The sequence below is a fragment of the Trachypithecus francoisi genome, unplaced genomic scaffold (genome assembly GCF_009764315.1).
Source record: "Trachypithecus francoisi isolate TF-2019V2 unplaced genomic scaffold, Tfra_2.0 Lachesis_group2, whole genome shotgun sequence".
Taxonomy (NCBI): Eukaryota; Metazoa; Chordata; class Mammalia; order Primates; family Cercopithecidae; genus Trachypithecus; species Trachypithecus francoisi.
Genome location: NW_022681465.1, coordinates 139702629 through 139725794, shown reverse-complemented (window position 1 = coordinate 139725794; position 23166 = coordinate 139702629). Strand labels below are relative to the sequence as shown.

The window sequence follows — 23166 nt, the reverse complement described above, 5'->3', positions numbered from 1 at the left end:
TTTCTGCCCATTAGATTCTCTTTGTAGATAATATTGTGAAGCTAAAAAGTTAGCAATCATTGTGTTATAGTATACTAAATTCCCATGTTATACAACAAAGTCTAAAATGATACTCAGGGAATCTGGTTTTTCTTAATTAAATTCCTAGTCATCTTTAAGCGTGCTTACCAGATGCATATTGCATGCAGGTCTTCTAAGGAAGAAATCATTTATAAGTGTTCAATTGGCTTTGCAGATCACAACATTCCCTTTTGTAACCCAGGTAATAACTAATTTAAATACATGATTCAGCACTGTGTGATGTTGGGCAAGTCATCTCTCTACAGAATGAAGGGTTTAACCTTTGGTCTCTAAGGATCCTTCCTGCCCCAATGGGCTGTGTTTCTAAGACCCAACACTGCCCTTGGGGAGCTCCTGGTCGAGACAGGACAGTCAACAACTACCTCAAAGGCAGGCAGAATGAATGAGCAGCAGCTTGATGTCCAGGCATCATCTACAAGCAGAGTACTGATGACTCATTCCAGATGATGGACCCAGACAGGTGCAAAAGGAAGAGCTGGGACTCATTCTGCTCTTTGCTTTCCTGTCACTCTTGGTCTCAGGAGAACTCCCCCATTGGCAGCAAAGTCCTGCAGCTGATCCTGAGTGACCCAGACTCTCCAGAGAATGGCCCCCCCTACTCATTTCGAATCACCAAGGGGAACGATGGCTCTGCCTTCCGAGTGACCCCGGATGGATGGCTGGTGACTGCTGAGGGCCTAAGCAGGAAGGCCCAGGAATGGTATCAGCTTCAGATCCAGGTGAGAGCTGTGCTAGGCTTCTTGTGGTGACCATGGGGACAGTAAAGATGCTGGCACAAGCCCCACCAGTGCTTCTATCATTAGGGGAAAAATGTACAAAGCACTTAGGATGCATCAGGCACTGGGCTAGGTGCTTCTCAGGACTAAAGCCTCACAACACTCAGGGCAGGTATGGTTACCACCCTACTTTACAGATGAGGAAACTGAGGAACACAGAGGATTTAAGTGACTGGCTTAAAGTAATACTGGTAATAAGTGGCAAAGGTGGGTTGCTTCAAACCCAAGCACTCTGACCCCAGAGTCCAAATTCTTAATCCTTGCTCTGTGCCTGGGCAAAACACCCTCTGACTGTAGCTCTTAGAGCTTAGCCAGGACAGCTCTCTGAACCTCAGGAGCTAAAACAACCTACCTCAGAGAACTGGCATGGGGCTCAAGTCAGATATTGTATGCACATGTGCAGGGGATTCTGGTGGCGGTGTTATGGGTTTCATAGCAATTGCTAAAGAACAGTGGCCAAGATGGTGGTCCGATATCTCTACCTCACTTTGTTTCCCCAAATCCCTTTCCTAAATCTCAAGTCCAGTGGACCCTACTATTCTGTGAACTTATGGGCTGGGAATAATGTATTCATTCTTTCAGTCAGTCAGTCCATCTCTCAATAAGTACTTATTGAGCATCTATGACATGGGAGGCCCTTTGCAAGCTGCTAGGAACATAGCAGAGGGAAAGGAGGGAATGGTTCCTGTCTCCAGGGGCTTTCAATTGTAATCATGGAGATAAACAATAGACAGATAAAGAAAGAAGTAACATCCTTACAAATGATGATAAGGAAGTAAAGTGATGAGAGACTCATAAGACAGGGGGACACACATTCAGAGGGAGGCTGCCCCCAGGAGGTGACATTTGGGCAGAGAGCTGAGCCGCCAACCATGTGAAAAGTGGGCAGGAGAGTCTTCCGGGCAGGAAGAGCAACATGAGTTGGGAAAGAGCCTGAAGTGGCCTGAGGTGCTCAGAACATCATGAGCAGGGGTGGGAATGAGGCTGAGGAGATAGACTGGGTAGATCGTGTGGGCCTTGTGGCTTGGATGACTGTACTATCTGAGGTCCAAACTGTGACCTTTTGAGAGTGAGAGAAGCACTGACTTAGTCCATTTGGGCTGCTACAACAGAATACCACAGGTTGGGTGGCTTAAAGGACAGAAATGTATTTCCCACAGTTCTGGAGGCTGGAAGTCCAAGATCGGGGTGCCAGCATGGCCAGGTTCTGGTGAGTGCCCTCTTCTGGATGGCTGACTGCTGGCTTCTCATTGTATGCTCACATGGCCCTTCTCATAAGGGCCCTAATCCCATATACAAGGGCTCCACCTCCAAATACTGTTACACTGGGAATTAGATTTTAACATATGAATTTTGAGGGGACACAAACATACAGTCCAAAACAGGCACTAAAAATAATACTTGGTAATAGCTGATTTACAACAGGTAAAAATCAAGACCGTCCTTGACAAACCAGGGCAGCCAATCTTCTAAGTATAAGCCTTGGTAACACTTTTAGATTCTAATCTAAGTACAATAAGAGGTGGTTGAAGGGTTTCAGATGGAAAAGGGATCCTTTTTGTATCTCCGGAAGCTCATTTTTCAAGCTCTATAGAGTGCGTGAGGGAGACAAATGAGAAGTCATCCAAGCTGGAGATAGTGGGGCTGAGACCAAGGGATGATGGAAAAGATGCAGGAAGTGGACAGATGTGGGACAGATTTTGTATGTAAATTGATAGGAGTTGGTGGAGTGGATGTGGGGATAGAAAGAAGAGAGAAGATTCAGGGATGATTTCTAAATTGCTGGCTCCTGTGAAGACTTGGGTGGTAGTGCATTTATGAGACTGGAAAGGCCCAGACGGGAAGGCAGGACAGGTTTATGGGCTAAACCGTGCTCTGTTTTGCATATTATTTCCCAGTTGTTTGTGAGACGTCCAAGCGGAGGTGTCCAATGAGTAGCTGGGAATTGGAGTTGGCAGCTCAGAGGATAGGTAGATGGCCCTTAAAGTCAAGAGCATGGATGTGATTGCCTAGGGAGAGATGACAGAGAACGGCTTCCTGACCTCTGTTTTCTAAGACCCAGGCACACGCCCTGCCTAGACAGGAGCTTGTTAACGACTGGCATCATCACCATCAATTGCATTTGTCCCATATTTCCACTTCCGTGCACTGGGAGGCACCAGAGGCCAGCCAAGAAAAACATAGGCTATGGAGACAGATAGGCATTTAGATTCTGCTCAGGCCTTACCTGCTGTATGACCTTGGGCAAGTTACTTCACCTCTTTGAGCCTCAGTTATATTTTTTGTAGGATGGGTGACTTGATACTACCTATCTCATAAGAAAGATAAACTATGATAATGACTAGCACATGGTTTGTACTCAGTTAATATTAGCTCTGTATTATACATAATCAGTAGTAGTAGTATTGTTGTAACTAATGTTAGCTATACATTATAATTAGTAGTAGTTAATTATTGTTGTTGCTATTGATATCTCTTCAGTGTTTGCATGACTTCCAGCAGTAGGTGTAATCTTACAACTTTCTTGTACAGTGAAAGTGTTGGAGTGCAGGTGAATAAGATATCACCACAGGGAAAATTGTGGAGACCCTTGTTGACAGCTGAGGAAGTGATAACATCACTGAGGAGAGGAAGGCAAGCTTGTCCTTTCTGAGTCAGGCAGGAAGTTGCAGGGATGTGTGGTGAAACATGAAAGGAAAATGCATTTATGATTTACATTCTTTTCCCTACTTAAGTGAGGTCCTGTCACCCTCACAGCTTTTCACAGTTCTGACAGAAACTGCAACCCTGCATGTGCCAGCCCAGCAGTGAGGCCAGGCCTGCTTCCCTGCCCACTTGCTCGAGCACCAGTGGCCCCGTCTGTGCTGTTGAACACACCGCCTTCATTCCTACCCCAGGACCTTATACTTCCTGTTCCCTCTGTCTGTCACCTCTTCTTCTCATTCCTCAGGACTCAAATGTCTCTCCACAGAGACTCCTTCCTTTCTACCTGATCCAAGTTAGGTCTCTGTTTATTTCCTTCACAGCACTTTATCCAAGTTATTTGGTAACTTATTTATCATCTCTTTTCTCCTGGCCACAGCAGGAGACTTTGTTGACTGACTAGAAGAACAAATCCCGACTCCCACTCCAATCGCATAGCAAAAGGGTATCCCAGGGAGAATTTTCTTAGGCTGAGCAGGGTACATGGTGCATCAGAATCGCTGAGACATCTGACAGCGCAATTGAGGACAGGGACAGAATGAGAAAGTTCATGAGGAAGTTAGCCCAAGTCTATGGCTGGAGAGATTTAGGAAGAGGCTCAGAGAGATGTCAGACGAGGAAACTGCATTGTTTTACTGCATGGTATAGGATGTAACTCCCTCCTTCAATCTCTACAAAACCTTCAGAAAATCTTTATTACATGTCAGTGTTTTTGGAGTTAGATTTTTTTTTTTTCTCTAAATGCGACAATGCACTGAGCCAGCCCTCAAGTTGGGTGTGGGGCAGAGAAACGTAGCTCCACAGGGAGGCCCAGCCTCAGTCAGGCCCAAGAGCACTGCAGTTCTGTTGGGTGACAGCAGTGTTTGTTTTGCCCACAGGCGTCAGACAGTGGCATCCCTCCCCTCTCGTCTTCGACGTCTGTCCGTGTCCATGTCACAGAGCAGAGCCACTATGCACCCTCTGCTCTCCCACTGGAGATCTTCATCACTGTCGGGGAGGAGGAGTTCCAGGGTGGCATGGTGGGTAAGATCCATGCCACAGACCGAGACCCCCAAGACATGCTGACCTATAGCCTGGCAGAAGAGGAGACCCTGGGCAGGCACTTCTCAGTGGGTGCGCCCGATGGCAAGATTATCGCCGCCCAGGGCCTGCCTCGTGGCCGCTACTCGTTCAACGTCACAGTCAGCGATGGGACTTTCACCACGACTGCTGGGGTCCACGTGTACGTGTGGCATGTGGGGCGGGAGGCTCTGCAGCAGGCCATGTGGATGGGCTTCTACCAGCTCACCCCCGAGGAGCTGGTGAGTGACCACTGGCGGAACCTGCAGAGGTTCCTCAGCCATAAGCTGGACATCAAACGGGCTAACATTCACTTGGCCAGCCTTCAGCCTGCAGAGGCCGTGGCTGGGGTGGACGTGCTCCTGGTCTTTGAGGGGCATTCTGGAACCTTCTATGAGTTCCAGGAGCTGGCATCCATCATCACTCACTCAGCCAAGGAGATGGAGCATTCAGTGGGGGTTCACATGCGGTCAGCTATGCCCGTGGCGCCCTGCCAGGGGCCAACCTGCCAGAGTCAAATCTGCCATAACACAGTGCATCTGGACCCCAAGGTTGGGCCCACATACAGCACCGCCAGGCTTAGCATCCTGACCCCACGGCACCACCTGCACAGGAGCTGCTCCTGCAATGGTAAGTACCACGTCCTCCCTAGGGACAAGCAGCACTGCTGGGCTCAGCCCGCCTGACTCTAAGCATGGAGATTCCACTGAGGCTCTGTGGGAGAGTTCAGGGAAGTTTTAATGAGCCCAAAGGCCACTGATCACCATAAGACAGTTAGTGGCCTCACAAAATCTGGTTATGGCATAATACCCAATTCTCAGCTCCCTTTCAAGATTTAGAAAATAACAGTAAGACTACAATATGCAGTTTAACATCATGGCTAAGAGCATAGGCTGTGGCTTCAGTCCTCATGGGTTAAAATCCCAGCTCTACCACTTCCTAACCAGGGGACTTTAGGAAAATTAACCTCTCTGTGACTTTGAGCTGGGCTGCTGTAGGAATTATGTCAGTTCTATGTATCAAGTGCTTACTTAGAACAGTGCCTGACATATAGAAAGTGCTGAATACATGTGAGTTACTAATACTGCTACTATTATTACCATAGTCTGGTGGTTGTAAGCTCAAGGCAGCTCAGACAGCTCAGGTTCAAACCCTAGCTCCATCAGTCACTAGCTGTGTAACCTTGGGTGTGTTGTTAAAACCCTCTGAGCTTTTTAGTTTCCCATCTATAAAACAGTGAAAATAAATACATCTGCCTCCTGGAGTTGGGCTGGGGTGGGGGGCGGAAGTTACATAATAATTATAAAAGCACTAAACCCATGGCTGGCCCATGATAAGCCCCAGATCAATGGTGACTGTCATTCCCGTGGTAGCAGTTGTTGCTCCAAGGAGCCTGCTGTACGCCACGCTCTGTGTAGATGTCATCTAAACTAATTGGTACCACAGCCCTACCAAGCAGGGTCGTTAGCCCCATCTGCAGTTGAAACTGAGATATGAGATTTCGTTTGCCTGAAACTGTACAGCTTCCAATGAAGGCCTGGTTATTCAAATATCTGTGTGTCCCACTCTAAAGCCTGAACTCTTCACTAAGCTCTTCAGGCACTCCAAGACTCACCCAGCACCCCTGGCATTAAGACTAAGGGAGCAGCTCAGGAGTCTTGGCTAAAGGAAAGTGACATGACCTTCAGCTCACCAGCGCTCCTGCCTGGCCTGGCCTGGCCTGCCCCTTATGGGTCCAGCCGCCTGGCATTAGGGATATAATTTCTCAGAAGATTTGTGGACTTTGTCCAGGGACCACTCGATTTAGGCTGGGTGGGCTTCTCTCTGTCAGGGAGAGGATTTCCTTCTCTGTGTTTCTTGCCCCAGGGCCTGCTGCAGGGAAAGCCAAGAAGGCTGAAGGGTCTCTCTCAGCCACCTGGCATCAGACAGCAGGGGTTCTAAAATTCAAGATTTTGCAAAGTCTTCTGGAGAGCGTGATTATAAAGAGACATGTTCCTGGGTGTCACTTCCAGAGGTTTTTATTTAGAAGGTTCTGAGTGAGTCCTAGAATTGGCATTGAATTCCGAAGCAGCAGGTGCAAGGGCTTAAGTTGAAGAAATACTAGATAAACTCAAGGATCACCGGAATCAGTTGAAAAGAGGTTTTTTTATTTTTTAACATTTTAGTGAAATATAAAACACACAGGAAACCAATTCATGTATCATAAGTACACACTTCAAATAATTTTTATAAAGCAAATATATCTGTGTAGCCAGCACCCAGATCAAGGAAAGAATATGACCACCATCTCAGAAGCCTCCCTTGGGCCCCCTTCCAGTTACACCCACGATGGTAAGATTTTTAAAATACATATTTCCACGTGCCACCCAGAACTACTGAATCAGACTCTCTGAGAGGAGAACTTAGGATTCTGTGTCATAAAGATTCTCTAGCTGATCCTGATATCCAGCTAGGGGTGGGAATTTCTGATCTAGATCGTCTTCAATATCCCATCCCATTCAATATCCCACCCACACCTACTACAATGGAATTGCCAGTGTCAGGGAATTTCGGACTTCTCTGGATTTTTGTTTTTGTTTTTGAGATGAAGTCTCGCTCTGTCATTCAGGCTGGAGTGCAGTGGTGCGATCTCGGCTCACTGCAACTTCCGCCTCCTGGGTTCAAGCAAGTCTCTTGCCTCAGCCTCCTGAGTAGCTGGAATTACAGGCGAGTGCCACCATGCCTGGGTAATTTTTGTATTTTTAGTAGAGACGGGGTTTCACTGTGTTGATCAGGCTGGTCTCGAACTCCTGACCTCAGGTGATCCCCCATCTTGGCCTTCCAAAGTTCTGGGATTACAGGTGTGAGCCACTGCATCCAGCTGGAATCTGTGGATGTTATAATCCCTTGTGCCTCATCTTTTCTGGTTCTTCCTTCTCCCTCTTTTGGCTTTTGTTCTCTCTCTTCAACAATTCCTCTTTGCTAGGTATCTAGAGACTAGACCGCTCATCCTCTCCCCTGACAACTGACAAGCTTATTTACACTGAGGTTTTGGGGATTTAATAGCTGGACTCACTTCCGGGGAGGGTGGATTTTTTAAAAATCTGGGGAGGGCAGTGCTTCCCAAAGGGGGTTCAACAGAATGCTATTCCTAAGAGTGGTCCACATAAGAGTGTCCCACAGTCAAAGAAGCTTAAGAAACTCAAGTTTACTCCATACTATGCAACTGTGCATTAGCCATTGCTAAGGCGGGATGGAGGATGCCAGACTTTAAAAAACTTTTGGCCATACAGTCTATCACTGCCCCCCTCTCTTTATCATATAGAGTGGCTCTTGACCTCCTGAATAATTAACTGCTGCAGATACAAGAAAATATCCTGAGGCAAAAACCTTTGTGGGTCTAAAATCACACCCACATGCAAAATCTACATTCCCAATGTAGATTCCCAATGCCAGAAATAACATGGAAACTAAGTAGAATAAAAATTTTGATTTTCACACACTTGATTCATTACATTTCTGACCTGATTTTTACTTTCTTTTTAAAATTACTATTATTATTAGAGACACAGTCTCTCTCTGTCACCCAGGCTGGAATACAGTGGCAAGATCATGGCTTACTGCAGCCTTGACTTCCTGGGCTCAAGTGATACTCCTGCCTCAGCTGAGAGGATGTAATTCCAAGTAACTGGAGTTACAGGCATGTGACACCATGGCTGGCTATTTTTATGTTTATTTTATTTTTTAGAGATGAGGTCTTACTCTGTTGCCCAGGCTGGTCTCGAACTTCTGGTTTCTGGTGATCCTTCCACCGCAGCCTCCCAAAGTGCTGGGATTATAGGCATGAGCCACCACACCTGGATGACTTTTGCTTTCTTAATGGTTTAAGTTCATACTTCTTGACCCAGGCCAGGACCTAAGGCAGGGGTCCCTGCAGCCAACAAAAGGTAGGGTGAAGGCTCCTGTCTGGCTCTATGTGTGAGACTGGAAAGGTACGGCGCGCCCCACACCGAGCCTAGTTTCTTCGTATAAAATATGAGCAATGATTCTGTCTGCCACCCAACGATTAAATAAGACAAAGTCAGTCCAAGGGCTCAGTGGGGACCACTTCAAGTAGAGGTGACAGCTTTGGTTGCTTTCTCAGGTACTGCTGCAAGGTTCAGTGGTCAGAGCTACGTGCGGTACAGGGCCCCAGCGGCTCGGAACTGGCACATCCGTTTCTATCTGAAAACACTCCAGCCACAGGCCATTCTCCTATTCACCAATGAAACAGCATCCATCTCCCTGAAGGTAAGGCACTGCCAGCCTGATAGATTTCACGTGGGTGTGCCAGGCTGGGGAGGTAGGGGGTGCGGCATGAGGAATGTCAGGAAGCCCATTTCTGACAAAGAAATCCCTGCACAGTTTTCAAGGATTCTGGGTGTGACTGTTGGACCACATGACTGTCCTGTCCTGGATGGTTACAGCCACCCTATCTGGAGATATATGTCCAAGGACAACCACCATGGGGCTGTTTACTCTGGGAGGTAAGATAGAAATGGAGATGGATGAGGTCACCTAGCCCTGGTGACATTATCATTTTTGCTGAGTAATAGGCCAGTGTTTCCCAGGGAGGGGGGGATTGCCTACCACTGGGGGTGTTCAAGATGACAAACCCAGCATGAAGTCACATGGAATCACATGGAAGAAAAATAAATTTCCTTTGTAATAATCATTCAGTTATTTGGATTATGTCACGTAGAAGGTCACAGTCTGCCTGTCTGATTTTAACACCTCTATCACATGCGCCAATCTACCGTTTCTTTTTCTTTTGAGACAGAGTCTCTCTCTGTCACCCAGACTGGAGTGCAGTGGTGTGATTTCGGATCACTGCAACTTCCACCTCCAAGCTTCAAGCGATTCTCCTGCCTTAGCTTCCCAAGTAGGGGATTACAGGCACATGCCACCACGCCTGGCTGTTTTTTGTATTTTTTTAGTAGAGATGGGGTTTTGTCATGTTGGCCAGGCTGGTCTCGAACTCCTGACCTCAGGTGATCCACCTCCTCGGCATCCCAAAGTGCTAGGATTACAGGCATGAACCAATGAACCACTGTGCTCGGCCCCAACCTACCATTTCAACATTGGCCACTAGATTTTAATTCATTCAATACAGATTTATTGAGCATCTACTATGTGACAGGAACTGTTCTAGGTGCTTGGGTCTCATCAGTGAAAAAGACAGAAATCCCTTTTAAAGCTTTCGTTCTATGGGGGAGAGACTGACAATAAACATAAACATAATAATAGCTCAGAAAATTATAGAATTCATTCAAATTTGATAAGTATTATGAGCAAAAAGGAAAAACTGGAGGGGCATCAGGGGTGAGGAGAGTTGCAATTTTTATTTATTTATTTATTTATTGAGACAGAGTTTCACTCTGTTGCCCAGGCTGGAGGGCAGTGGCATGATCTCGGCTCACTGCAACCTCTGCCTCCTGGGTTCAGGTGCTTCTGGTGTCTCAGTCTCTGGAGTAGCTGGGATTACAGGTGTGCGCAACCGTGTTCACTCGTTTTTTTCTTTTGTATCTTTAGCAGAGACGAGGTTTCACCACATTGGCCAGGCTGGTCTCGAACTCCTGGCCTCAAGGGATCCACCCACCTTGGCCTCCCAAAGTGCTGGGATTACAGGAATGAAACACCACACCCAGCCAGAGTTACAATTTTACAATTTTAAATAAGGTGGCCAGGGAAGCTTTCATTGAGATAATAATTGAGCAATAATTTGGAGAGGGTGAGACAGTTAGCTCTATGGACATCTGGAAGGAACAACATTCTAGGTAGAGGGAATAACAATGCAAACACCTTTTGGCAAGATAATGCTTAGCATGTTTAAGCAATGGCTTGGAGTTCTACCTGGCTCCAGTGAAGTGAGTCAAGGGAACAGTAGGAAGAGGAATTGGTCAGAGACATAATGGGATGGGGCACATCTATAAAGGTCTTGTAGGACATTGTAAGTACTTTGGCTTTTATTCTGAGCACAATGGAGGCATTAGAAGGTTTTGAGTAGATAATTGCAATAATCTATTTTAAAAGCGTCATCAAGGCTTCTTTGTTGAGAATCAGCTTTAGAGAAACAAAGATAGGAGCAGAGAGACCCAGTCAGGAGGCCATTGAATTAATTTGGATAAGACAGGGTGGTGGTTTAGACCAGGGTGATGACAAAGGAACTGGAAAGAAGATAGATTCTGCAAAGATTCTGAAGGCAAAGTCAACAGAATTTCCCAGTGAATTGAATGAAGGGTGGGAGAGAAGGCAAGTGGTGAGATTTTGGCCTGGGCAACTGGAAGAATGGAGTTTGTTCCAGCAGGTCTGGCAAAGGGCATGGGTGGATACAAAGTTTCGGGAGGGGAGATCAGGGAGCAATTTTGGATGTGTAAGTTTCAGATGCCCATGAGACCTCCAAGTGGATCTGGAAAGACAAGCCTAATGTTGTGAGGGGTCTATGCTGGAGATGGAGATCTAGGAGTCTTCAGCGCATACATGGTACTGAAAGCCATGAGATGGGAGGAGATCACCAGGCAGTGTAGATTGAAGAGAGAGTAGGCCAATGATTACTCCTTGAGACCCTCCAACATTAGCAGGTCTGGGGGAAGAGGTGATTCAACAAAGGAGACTGAACATGAGTAACTGGTGATGCTGGAAGAAAACCCAGGGAATATTGTATGCAGGATGCCAAGTGAAGAACACGTATCAAGAAGGAAGGAGTGATCTGCTGGGTGATCTGCTGCTGAGAGGCCAGTAAGATGGGAAGTGATTTGGCAACACAGAGATCATTGAATCCCCTGACACCAATGGTTTCCGTGTATGGTGGGTTAGGCTGAAATTTTGCTGAAAAGGGAGAGCAAAGAAGGAAAATATCTGGCTGGAAAACTGAGGTGAAGACAATATTTTTTTAAAAAAATAAAGATTATCATCTGTAAAGAATGTATATTTTTGAAAGTAAAGATTAGAGCAATAACAGCATGTTTGTATGCTGTGGAATGATTCAGTGGTGAATGAATAAAGATGTAGGAAAGAGGAAGGAGAATCAGTAGAGCCTTGAGGAGGTGAGGAGGTGGAATCTAGTGCATAAATGGAGAGACTGGCTTTAGCTAAGGTGGCTAGATGTGATGGTGAAAGTGTCTGCAGGTTCCGCCATCTGATGACTTCAGTAGGATGTGAGATGATCAGCTGAGAGTGGGGATGAGGAGAAAGGTATTAGGGATCTCAAGAGAGAGACGTAGTGAAAACCATCATCTGAAAGAATGGATGGACTCAGGAAGGGAGTGTGATTGCCGGGCATCATTAAAGGCTCATTTGAGAGCCATGGTCATGAAATTAAAGAGAGGCTGGTGAGCAAAGCTGCATGTTTTTCTCCAGCCATGTTCTGCTCCATGTCTGTATAGAGCAGGTGGAGAGTCAGCTTTTTCCACAGTTGTGGGTTTACCAAGTGAGTTCTATGAAGTAAGAAAGAGACAGGTCAAGAGTATGTGAAGGGAGTAGTTAGGATGATTGACTGTGGAACTTAAGCTGGATAAGGAGAGGAACAAGGACATTACAGAGGTGGGAGACAATGAAAAGATAGTGGGATCAACAGATTTGTGGTCCCAGACAAATAAAAAGAAATGATTTCATTGCAATGTTTTACTTGAGTTGCATTCATTTTTGTTATTCCCATTTCTTAATGGCAAGTGTATTGGTTTTCTACTTACCCTAATAATAGTGTCTCCTTTTTAAGTAAATAAAGGTATAGGTAGTATTCAACCAGGGCAAAAATCTGAGAGGTGGTGTACAGATGACCAATGTATAAGAAACACTGGGTTAGATCTTCAAATTTCAACAGAGAAAACTCTACGTAGCCCAAAGTGACCAGAAAACTATTTGGCCACAGGCAGTCCTACCTCTTGGGAATGAAGTGAAAGAAAATGTTTTAACCCAGTGGTTCTCACACCTTTTGACTTCAGGACTTTTTACACTCTTAAAAATTATTGCGGATGCCAGGGAAGTTTTGTTTATGTGGGTTATAACTATCAACATTTTTAGTATTAGAAATTAAAACAGACATTTAAAAATATGTATTAATTTATTTAGAAATAATAAGAAGCTCACATGTTAACATAAATACCATAATTAGTTAATTAATTAATTTTTTCTTCCAATTTTTAGTTTAGGTTCGGGGGTACATACACAGGTTTGTTATATGGGTAACTGATGTGTCATAGGGGATTGGTGTGCATATTACTTCATCACCCGGGGAATAAGCAGAGTACCTGATAGGTAGTTCTTTGGTCCTCACCCTCCTCCCACCCTTTGCCCTCAAGTAGGCCCTGGTGTCTATTGTTCCCTTCTTTCTGTCCATGTGTTCTCAGCATTTAGCTCCCACTTATAAGTGAGAACATGTGGTATTTGATTTTCTGTTCCTGTGTTAGTTTGCTTAGGATAATGGCTGTCAGCTGCATCCATGTTGCTGCAAAGGACATAATTTCATTCTTTTTTATGGCTGTATAGTAGTCCATGGTGTATTTTATTTATCCAGCCCACTGTTGAGCATCTAGGTTGATTCCATGTCTTTGCTATTGTGAAAAGTGCTGCAATCAACATATGAGTGTATGTCTTTAATTATACACTTTTATGAAAAATAATTACTTTCCAAAAGAAAAGGGAAGAGTGGCATTGTTTTACATTTTTGCAAGCCTCTCTTTTGTCTGGCTTAATAGAAGATAGCTGGCTTCTCATATTTACTTCTGCATTCATCAGTTGTGACAACATGTGTCTGCAAAACTCTGTTGTATACTTGTGAGAAAACAAAAGCAAATCAACTCTTAGGATTACTATAAAAATACTTTGCCCTTGTGGCTCCCCTGAAAAGGTCTTGGGGACCTACTCTGAGAACTGCTAAGCTATTGAAAAGGAAGTGGGAGTGAGAGAGAGGTTTTTCAAATCCCTGAAGGCCAGTATTCACAAATGTGGAACTCTGGACAGGCCTGTGAAGAAGCATCCAAAATACAGGGTCTTGATCAGCAAAGCATCTCTGGGCCTCAGTTTCCTCATCTGTGAATGGAGATGCCACCCCCTACCCAGACCACCCCATGGCGTGTGGTGCGAGCAAAGGAAACCATCAACACAAAAGCACTTTGAGGGCTTTTATGCTTTGCAAATGCCATGTCTAAACCAGCCTTGAAAATCACCAAACACGCCCCCAAACCATAAAAATACAAACAACATTATTTGAACTGGCAGCCTGTTAGCAGGTTTACAAGGACTCCTTGGCTTTGCTGATGGCTGTTTGGGTTTCCTTTGCAGCTGGTCAGTGGAGTGCCCCAGCTGGAATATCACTGTCTGGGTGGTTTCTATGGAAACCTTTCCTCCCAGCGCCATGTCAATGACCATGAGTGGCATTCCATCCTGGTGGAGGAGATGGACGCTTCCATTCGCCTGATGATTGACAGCATGGGCAACACCTCCCTTGTGGTCCCAGAGAACTGCCGTGGTCTGAGGCCCGAAAGACACCTTTTGCTGGGCGGCCTCGTCTTGTCGCATTCTTCCTCGAATGTCTCCCAGGGCTTTGAAGGCTGCCTGGATGCTGTCATGGTCAATGAAGAGGCTCTAGATCTGCTGGTCCCTGGCAAGACGGTGGCAGGCTTGCTGGAGACACAAGCTCTCACCCACTGCTGCCTCCACAGTGACTACTGCAGCCAGAATCCGTGCCTCAATGGTGGGAAGTGCTCATGGACCCATGGGGCAGGTGAGGGCTGGGGTGCCAGGCTGAACCCAGGGTTTATCCCAGAAGGCTCTTCAGGTGGGAGGCATGTCAGGGTGGAGATCTCAGAGCCTCCTGGTTCCAAATTTCTCTCTCCCCTATCTTGTGAGTAACAGGTTGGAATCTGCAATATCTAGACTGGGGGAAGCCAGGAGTCTTCCTTCCTCATCAGCAAAAACTGTCTTTCTACTTTTGGGGGGATGAGGGAGGATATGAATGGGGACCTCAGGGGCAGAGGGTTGAATTAATCACATACCTTAGTGTCCTCATTGGTCTATGCAGAGTCTCCTTCTCATTCCCCTTTAACTTGTATTCCACTCCCTTCCCCTTCCCTAACACTAGAGGTAAACATTTAAAGTTTTTGAATGAGTTCTTACAAAATACATGTGGTTTTTCGTATGCTTAAATTTCCAATTTATATAAGTGGTATGTTATTTACACTTTTGCTCAGCACCATATTTTTAAGATCCGTCAATGCTGCCATGAGCAATTCTCATTAACTGCTTCTAACTGTGGCTCAGTACTCCATGATGTACACGCACTCACATTTTCCCTCTCCACCCTCGCACTCCAGACACCCATCTCCATCATCAGTGCTGCAGTGAGCATTCTCCTATATGTCTTCTTGTAAACCTGTGTGAGAATTTCCTTCACACACACCCCCAACAGCCAGGGGTGGAAGTCTCATGCTCACAGCATGTAAGTAATTATTTTGACTAAATAGGGCTACAGTGCTCTCAGCATGGCCGCAGCCATCTATACATCACATGCAACGTGAGAGGTTCCTATGTGCCCACGTGCCTGTCAACACTTCGCATTACCCCATTTTCTGATTTTTGTCTGGTTAATCATGTCATTTCTACCTGCAAAATATCCAAGGAGTCCACCACTTCTCTCCCTCCCCACTGCCGTCCCTCTCACCCAAGCTCCCATCACTTCTCACCCTGGCACCAGCCTCCTCCCTGTTCTCCAGCTTCTCCCCTTGCCTTCCACCTTCCAGCAGGAGCCGGGGTGATCTTTATCCAGCACAGACCTATGCATGGCACTCTCCTGCTGAGAACTGCTCAGTGGCTGCTGTGCTATTAGGATAGTGTCCAATCCCTGCACGGGGCTCCTGCACCTCCCAGGCCATAGTTCAAACTTTCCCTGTCCTTCACTGGGCTGGCCCACCCTGGTGTGGTTTGAGTTCCTTGACCATGCCACACCCTTCCCTAGCCTTTGCACACACTCTTCTCTTCCATCTGAAACACCTTTCTCTTTGCCCTCTATCTTCTTGCTAATTTCTACTCATCCTTCAGATCTCAAATGAAATAGCTTCCAGGTCCCTAGAGTAAGCTAGCCTCATCCCCCACCCCTCCCAGCATTTCCCTTTAATAAAACTAATTTTATTATAATTAGTGAGATACTGAATTGTAGCTAGCTGTCTAAGTTTGAACCCTAGCTATACCGTTTACTGGCTATGTGACCTTGAGCAAATTCTGTCCATTCTCTGTGCCTCCTTTCCTCATCTGCCATCCCTTTGTACTTGTCCCCTGATGAAGATGGTGACAGTCACCAATCTCAGGGTCATGGTGAGGATCAAATGAGCCAACACAGGAAGATCCTTGGAATAGTGACTAAGTTAGTGTCTATGATTATTATCCTGTTTATTACTGTTCTTTAGATGACTGTTTTCTCTGGTGAGCTGTCAGTTGTTTGAGGGCAGGGACCAAAGTGCTCTTGTTCAGCAGGGCACCAATGCCCAGCACAGTGTTGGGCACAGAGAGGAGAAACCAAATAAATAAATGGTAACTGAATGGCTGCACGAACACACGAGTCTGCCAATGCCAGGTCTCTAACTGCTAGGCCAGAGTGCTCTCTCACCTCCCTTCTTTTTCTCCCAGGTTATGTCTGCAAATGTCCCCCACAGTTCTCTGGGAAGCACTGTGAACAAGGAAGGGAGAACTGTACTTTTGCACCCTGCCTGGAAGGTGAAACTTGCATCCTCTCCCCCAAAGGAGCTTCCTGTAATTGCCCTCATCCTTTCACAGGAGACAGGTAATCCCAAGAGAGGCCACCTGCCATGGGCTCCTCATCTTGGATTTGGCACCATTAGGGAATGTGCTCTGCACTCTGACCTCTAGAAAGTCCAATGGGAGGCCAGGGGAGAGTGCTGCAGGGACCTGGCTTCTAGGCCTTTCCCATGTGTTAGGGCAGTGGTCCCCAACCTTTCTGGCACCAGGTTTCATGGAAGGCACTTTTTCCACAGACGAGGCAGGAGAAAGGGGGGATGGTTTCAGGATGATTCGAGCACATGACATTTATTGTGCACTTTATTTCTATTATTATGACATTGTAATATACAATGAGGTAATTATACAACTCACCATAATGTAGAATCAGTGGGAGCCTGAGCTTGTTTTCCTGCAACTAGACGTTCCCATCTGGAGATGATGGGAGACAGTGACAGATCATCAGGCATTAGATTCTCATAAGGAGCACGCAACCTGGATCCCTCACATGCACAGTTCACAACAGGGTTCGTGCTCCAGTGGGAATCTAATGCCCCCACTGAGCTGACAGAAGGCGGAGCTCAGGTGGTAATGCTTGCTCACCCATTGCTCGTTTCCTGCTGTGCAGCTTGGTTCCTAACAAGTCATGGACTAGTATGGGTCCATGACCTAGGGGTTTGGGACCCTTGTGTTAAGGCATCTCTCTCCAACCCCTGCATTACAACACTTCTGGAGGAAGAAGCTGCTTGTTAGAGATTTCCCCAGCACCATTCTGAACCTGCTGCCTCAGATTCACAAGCTGGGGCTTAGGAATCTATACATTTAACCAGCTCCTCAGGTAGTTCTGGTCCTTGCTGCCATCTGAAAATGGCTGAAGTGCTTATTCTCTCACTCTGGACCCGAACTTCCCAGTGGCCTGGGGAAAATGGTTCCACTTGGGCAGGTGCTGCTGTGCCTGGAACCCCACTGCCAGCTGTCTGTGCCTCATACTGTGTGGGGCTGCGGCAGTTGCAAGTGAAACTGTCATTCCTAGACTCCTAAAGGGAAAGAGACTTTGACAATTATCTAGTTTTATGGCTCCCAAACTTAGGAGACTTTAAAGAATCACGAAAGAGACATGAAAAATATAGATTCCCAGACCCAGCCTAGACCAACTGAACCAGAATCTCCAAGAATGGGCCTAGCTTCTATTTTTAACAAGCTCCCAATGGATCCCTTTGCTAATAGCCTGTGTATAACAGCCAGTGATGTAGTTCACCCAATCATTTTACAGCTGGAGAAACTGAGGCCTAGGCAGGGAAAGGGCTTTCCCATGATTACTCTGGGTATGTTGATGACCCCAGTCCCTTTTTATTTTTTTTTTTTTTTGAGAAGGAGTTTCACTCTGTCGCCCAGGCTGGAGTGCAATGGCGTGATCTCAGTTCACTGCAACCTCTGCCTCCCAGGTTCAAGCCATTCCCCTGCCTCAGCCTGCCAAGTAGCTGAGATTACAGGCATGCGCCACCACACCTGGCTCAGTTTTGTATTTTTAGTAGATACAGGGTTTCACCATACTGGTCAGGCTGGTCTTGAATTCCTGACCTCAAGTGATCCAGCCTACTTGGCCTCCCAAAGTGTTGGGATCACAGGCGTGAGCCACTACGCCTGGTCCACCTCAGTCCTTTTTCTCAGCAACTGGTGTGTCCTGCTCTGCTTCCTGTCCTGTTTTGCAGTAGGGAATGCTACTCGTTCACGAGATGTGTTGGGAGGACATTTCACAGCTGAAAGTGGTGTCTGCATTTTAAAAGAGGACCTTAGGGAAGACAACATGTAACCCAAAATAACAAACAACTGGTAGTGAAATTTCAGGCCCTGAGAAATGTTTTGGACTTAAATGGGATGGGGCAAACTTTCCCAATATCCCTCAAAAGTGGGTAAAGCTGGTCACAGAAGTTTCCCTGGAGCTTCACACCATGGAATGCCAAGCAAGAAGTACCCTGAAAGATCACATGCTTTCTCTGAGCAAGTTGCCCATTGTAAGGTGGCTGATCTGTGCAGGACCACGTTGGCTCCTGTGACCTCCTGGTGAAGCACAGCAGGAACACGGGTGCCTGGCTGCTATTACTGGGCAATGCTGACTTGTATCTGGAACCCTGACATCATTGCTAGAGGGCAGCGGGTATGTCGATGTCTCTACTGCAGTGATATGGGAGGAAATCTGACTTCATGATAGAGAGTGTATCCAGTGCCTAGATCTCATTGCTGGAAAAATAATAGACATTCCCAGATCCTAATGGTCACAAATGAGGATGTAGCTGAGACCCGTACTTTACTGGTGGAAGGTGGAAAGTTCTGATGTTGATATGCTTGATAATTGCTTTTTTGGGGGGTGAAAAATGGGAGACGGTAGGTTTTTGGGGGAGTGGTCTCTATCCCATAGATCTCTGTAAGACGGGACATGGAAAGGGCAATTTCATGACTCGGCCCCCTGACTACTTTTCTATCTCTGCAGGTGTGAAATGGAGGCGAGGGGTTGCTCAGAAGGACACTGCCTAGTTACTCCTGAGATCACAAGGGGGGACTGGGGGCAGCAGGAGTTACTGATTATCATAGTGGCCGTAGTGTTAATTATCATAAGCACTGTCGGGCTTCTCCTCTACTGCCGCCGTTGCAAGTCTCACAAGCCTGTGGCCATGGAGGACCCAGACCTCCTGGCCAGGAGTGTTGGTGTTGACACCCAAGCCATACCTGCCATCGAGCTCAACCCATTGACTGCCAGCTCCTGCAACAACCTGAACCAACCGGAACCCAGCAAGACCTCACTTCCAAATGAACTCGTCACATTTGGACCCAATTCTAAGCAACGGCCAGTGGTCTGCAGTGTGCCCCCCAGACTCCCGCCAGCTGCAGTCCCTTCCCACTCTGACAATGAGCCTGTCATTAAGAGAACCTGGTCCGGCAAGGAGATGGGTCAGTACAGCCAGAGACGCTTAGCCTCCGGGATTGATGGCAGTGGGTGGCGGTCCTAAACACTCCGTTATCTGAGGCACAGGCATTTTTAGTCACCACACATCCAACCCTTTGGGATGGGACATGATGACATGTGTTCAAGGTTACAGGGCACTGATGCTGGAGCAGATGCCAGGTTTCTGGGTCTCATTCTATTGCACTCCCCTAAATTCCAAGTCACCCCATGGGATTGATGTTCATGACAGAAATGTGTAGACCCTGGATAGGGTTGGGTAGAATCCCTGGAGTGAGAAGGGGGCTTCTGCACATTTGTGCTTTTCTGGGAAGGGAAAGGAGAAGCAGTGGTCTAAGCTTGTGGTTGCTCAACCTGGAAGTGCAGCAGCCTTGGGCCAGACCTGGCTCATCTAGAGGGGGAATATCACCTTCCTCTCATCTTTGGTTCAAAAGGAGATGCATTAGTAAAGCACTTCATGTTTTGGCATAATCATCAGCAGTTATGACAAGTATTTTCACTGTGTCAAATAGGGAAACCGAGGCCCATCAAGATGTAGTGACTTGTTCTAACTCACCCAACTATTCAGTAGCAGTGGCAGGGCTAGGACCAAGGGCTCCTGGTTTCCTGATTTCTGAGCCACATCTCCTTTCATCACTCTCCATGATAGACTCCATCACACCTGCGAGTCCAAACTGTGTGTGTTTCCTTTGGTTAAGGGGATGAAACTCACCAGTAGGACTTGGGATGGAGTTACTGTACCCAGCTGTGGGGGTGGGGTGCATGGAGCCATCCAGATCCTTCCTTTGTTCACTGACCCTCAGATTAGTGGCAGAGATTTGCAAGATGGGCTGGCCTTGGGTGAAACCTCTAGCCTTGAGCTTGCCCCATTGGATTCTATATATCAACCTGAGCCACCAGAGACAACCTGCACAGATGGGCCCAAATGCACCCACTCCTGTCTCCACAACACGCTAGGTTATATATAGTTGCTATAGAGCCAGCTGAAACCTTCCCCGGGGAAAATGAACTCACCCTATCTTGCTTTTCCCTTTCAGTGTACCCTAGCGGAGCTATGGTCTGGCCACCAACTTACTCCAGGAATGAACGCTGGGAATACCCCCACTCTGAAGTGACTCAGGGCCCTCTGCCGCCCTCGGCTCACCGCCACTCAACCCCCGTCGTGATGTCAGAGCCCACTGGCCTCTATGGGGGCTTCCCCTTCCCCTTGGAGATGGAAAATAAGCGGGCACCTCTCCCACCCCGTTACAGCAACCAGAACCTGGAAGATCTGATGCCCTCTCGGCCCCCTAGTCCCCGGGAACGCCTGGTTGCCCCCTGTCTCAATGAGTACACGGCCATCAGCTACTACCACTCGCAGTTCCGGCAGGGAGGGGGAGGGCCCTGCCTGGCAGAGGGGGGCTACAAGGGGATGAGTATGCGCCTCAGCCGAGCTGGGCCCTCTTATGCTGTTTGTGAGGCAGAGGGGGCACCTCTTGCAGGCCAGGGCCAGCACCGGGTGCCCCCCAACTATGAGGGCTCTGACATGGTGGAGAGTGATTACGGCAGCTGTGAGGAGGTCATGTTCTAGCTTCCCATTCCCAGAGCAAGGCAGGCGGGAGGCCAAGGACTGGACTTGGCTTATTTCTTCCTGTCTCATAGCGGATGAGTCGAGTGTGGCTGGGAGAGTGGGAGGGAAGGCCCCACCCCCAGCCCAGGCTGCTGTCCCTTGAAATGTGGTCTTCCAATCCCCCAGCTAGTCCCTGAGGGAGGAGGGAAGCTGAGGATAGAGCTCCAGAAACAGCACTAGGGTCCCAGGAGAGGGGCATGCCTAGAGCAGTGACCCTGGAAGACCAGGAACAATTGACTCCCAGGGTGCGCGAGAGACAGGCGGTCTCCCCGATCTGCCATCTCTCAGTCCCCAGGGCAGAGCCTGATTGACTGTGCTGGTTCAGCTTCGCCAAGATGCATTCTCATACCTGCCCACAGCTCCATTTTGGAGGCAGGCAGGTTGGTGCCTGACAGCACCCACTACGCGGGCCATACCAAGGAGTTCTAGAGGGCTGTGTGGCGTCCTCCTAGGGACTGAGAGGTGAGCAGCAGGGGAGCAGGCACAGTCCCCTGTGCCCCTGCCTCAGTCGAGCACTCACTGTGTCTTTGTCAAGTGTCTGCTCCATATCAGGCACTGTGCTTTGCACTGGAGAGAAAACGGTGATGGAGGGCAACAAGGACTCCGAGGAGCATCACTGGGCCTCGGGCTCCAGAGGTCCCGCTCCTCAGCCTACACGCAGAGGAATGGCCTGCCTCAGAGTCACACCACTGTCTGCCAGTCGGGGCCTGCCAGGAGTCTACGCAGCTCTGAACCTTCTTTGTTAAAGAATTCAGACCTCATGGAACTCTGGGTTCTTCATCCCAAGTTTCCCAGGCACTTTTGGCCAAAGGAAGGAAGGAACTAATTCTTCATTTTAAAAATTCTTAGGCACTTTTTGACCTTGCTGTCTGGATGAGTTTCCTCAATGGGATTTTTTCTTCCCTAGACACAAGGAACTCTGAACTCCTATTTAGGGCAGGTTGGAAGCAGGGAGCTGGACCGCAGTGTCCAGGCTGGACACCTGCCGTTGCCTCCTCTCCATTGCAAACGCCTGCCCATCAAGTGTTACCTGCAGCGACTCAACCCTATGCATGGAGGGTCAATGTGGGCACATGTCTACACATGTGGGTGCCCATGGATAATACGTGTGTACACATGTGTAGAATGTATGTAGCCAGGAGTGGTGGGGACCAGAAGCCTCTGTGGCCTTTGGTGACCTCACCACTCCCTCCCACCCAGTCCCTCCCTCTGGTCCACTCCTTTTCATGTGTGTTGTTTCTGGAGACAGAAGTCAAAAGGAAGAGCAATGGAGACTTGCCCACAGGGCTGCTGCTTCACGCGAGAGGGAGCTGTGTGGGCGAGAGCCAATTTGTGTGAGTGGTTTGCGGCTGCGTGTGTGACTGTGAGTGTGAGTGACGGATACATGGTTTCATTGGTAATTTTTTTTTTTAACAATAAAGTATCTTTTTTACTGTTATTTTCTGTGTCATTTAGCCTGTTTGGGGTCAGGGGAATGATGCAAGGGTCCACAGGCCCTTCCAAGATTCATGGATTTTGGGAGCTGGAAGGGATCCTAGAGATTGTTAAGTACAGAGATTCCTGACCTGGCAACGTTACCTACTCCAGACACAAAACCAGAACCTCTGGGGGTGGGGCCCAGGAAACTATTTGGAAAAAACCTTCTACCTCTGATACAACTGTCTGCAGTCGTTCAAATCCCTCCATTTAGATGGGGCTCTGAAGCTCTGAGTGATGAGTCCACTAACCAGCAGGCTAGCTAAAGCCCAGGACAAGACCTGGGGCTTCCTGCCCTTGCCAGCACCCTTTGCACTGCATGGCATTAGTTACGGAGAAAGGACTTAACTATCACAAGTCTTGGGAAGCCGGCCCTCCTGGGACCCAGGGTCAGGCTGTGGCTGCTACTCCACAGCACACCCTTAGTCACCAGCTAAATGTGACTTCACCAGGCAACCATGACAACACCGAGACAGGAAAGCCCAGTTCCTGCCTTCAAGTTACCAGTCCAGCTGGGCAAAGAAGGCACACCCATGGGAGATACCACATAGGCGGTGGCTCAGAGGTTGGACAGGCTTGATTCCAAGCCCAGCTCTGTCACACACTAATTATGTGGCCTTGAGCAGATATGACTTGGCCTCTCATTTTTCTTTTTTTCTTTTTGAGATGGAGTCTCGCCCTGTCACCCAGGCTGGAGTGCAGTGACATGATCTCAGCTCACTGTAGCTTCCACCTCCTGGGTTCAAGCGATT

General features: G+C 47.7%; 1 protein-coding gene across 1 annotated transcript in view; it reads left to right on the top strand.

The window, feature by feature from the left end:
* The window catches only part of FAT2 (FAT atypical cadherin 2), a 66104-nt gene extending 43728 nt beyond the window's left edge, over nucleotides 1–22376 (top strand). Inside the window, exons 17-23 of the mRNA XM_033180665.1 lie at nucleotides 603–800; nucleotides 4439–5249; nucleotides 8743–8888; nucleotides 13920–14361; nucleotides 16260–16413; nucleotides 18859–19316; nucleotides 20367–22376. Coding sequence (XP_033036556.1) covers nucleotides 603–800; nucleotides 4439–5249; nucleotides 8743–8888; nucleotides 13920–14361; nucleotides 16260–16413; nucleotides 18859–19316; nucleotides 20367–20899 — 2742 coding nt within the window. The 3' untranslated portion in view covers nucleotides 20900–22376. The remainder of the gene's footprint in view (nucleotides 1–602; nucleotides 801–4438; nucleotides 5250–8742; nucleotides 8889–13919; nucleotides 14362–16259; nucleotides 16414–18858; nucleotides 19317–20366) is intronic.
* The last annotated feature ends 790 nt before the right edge of the window (nucleotides 22377–23166 follow it).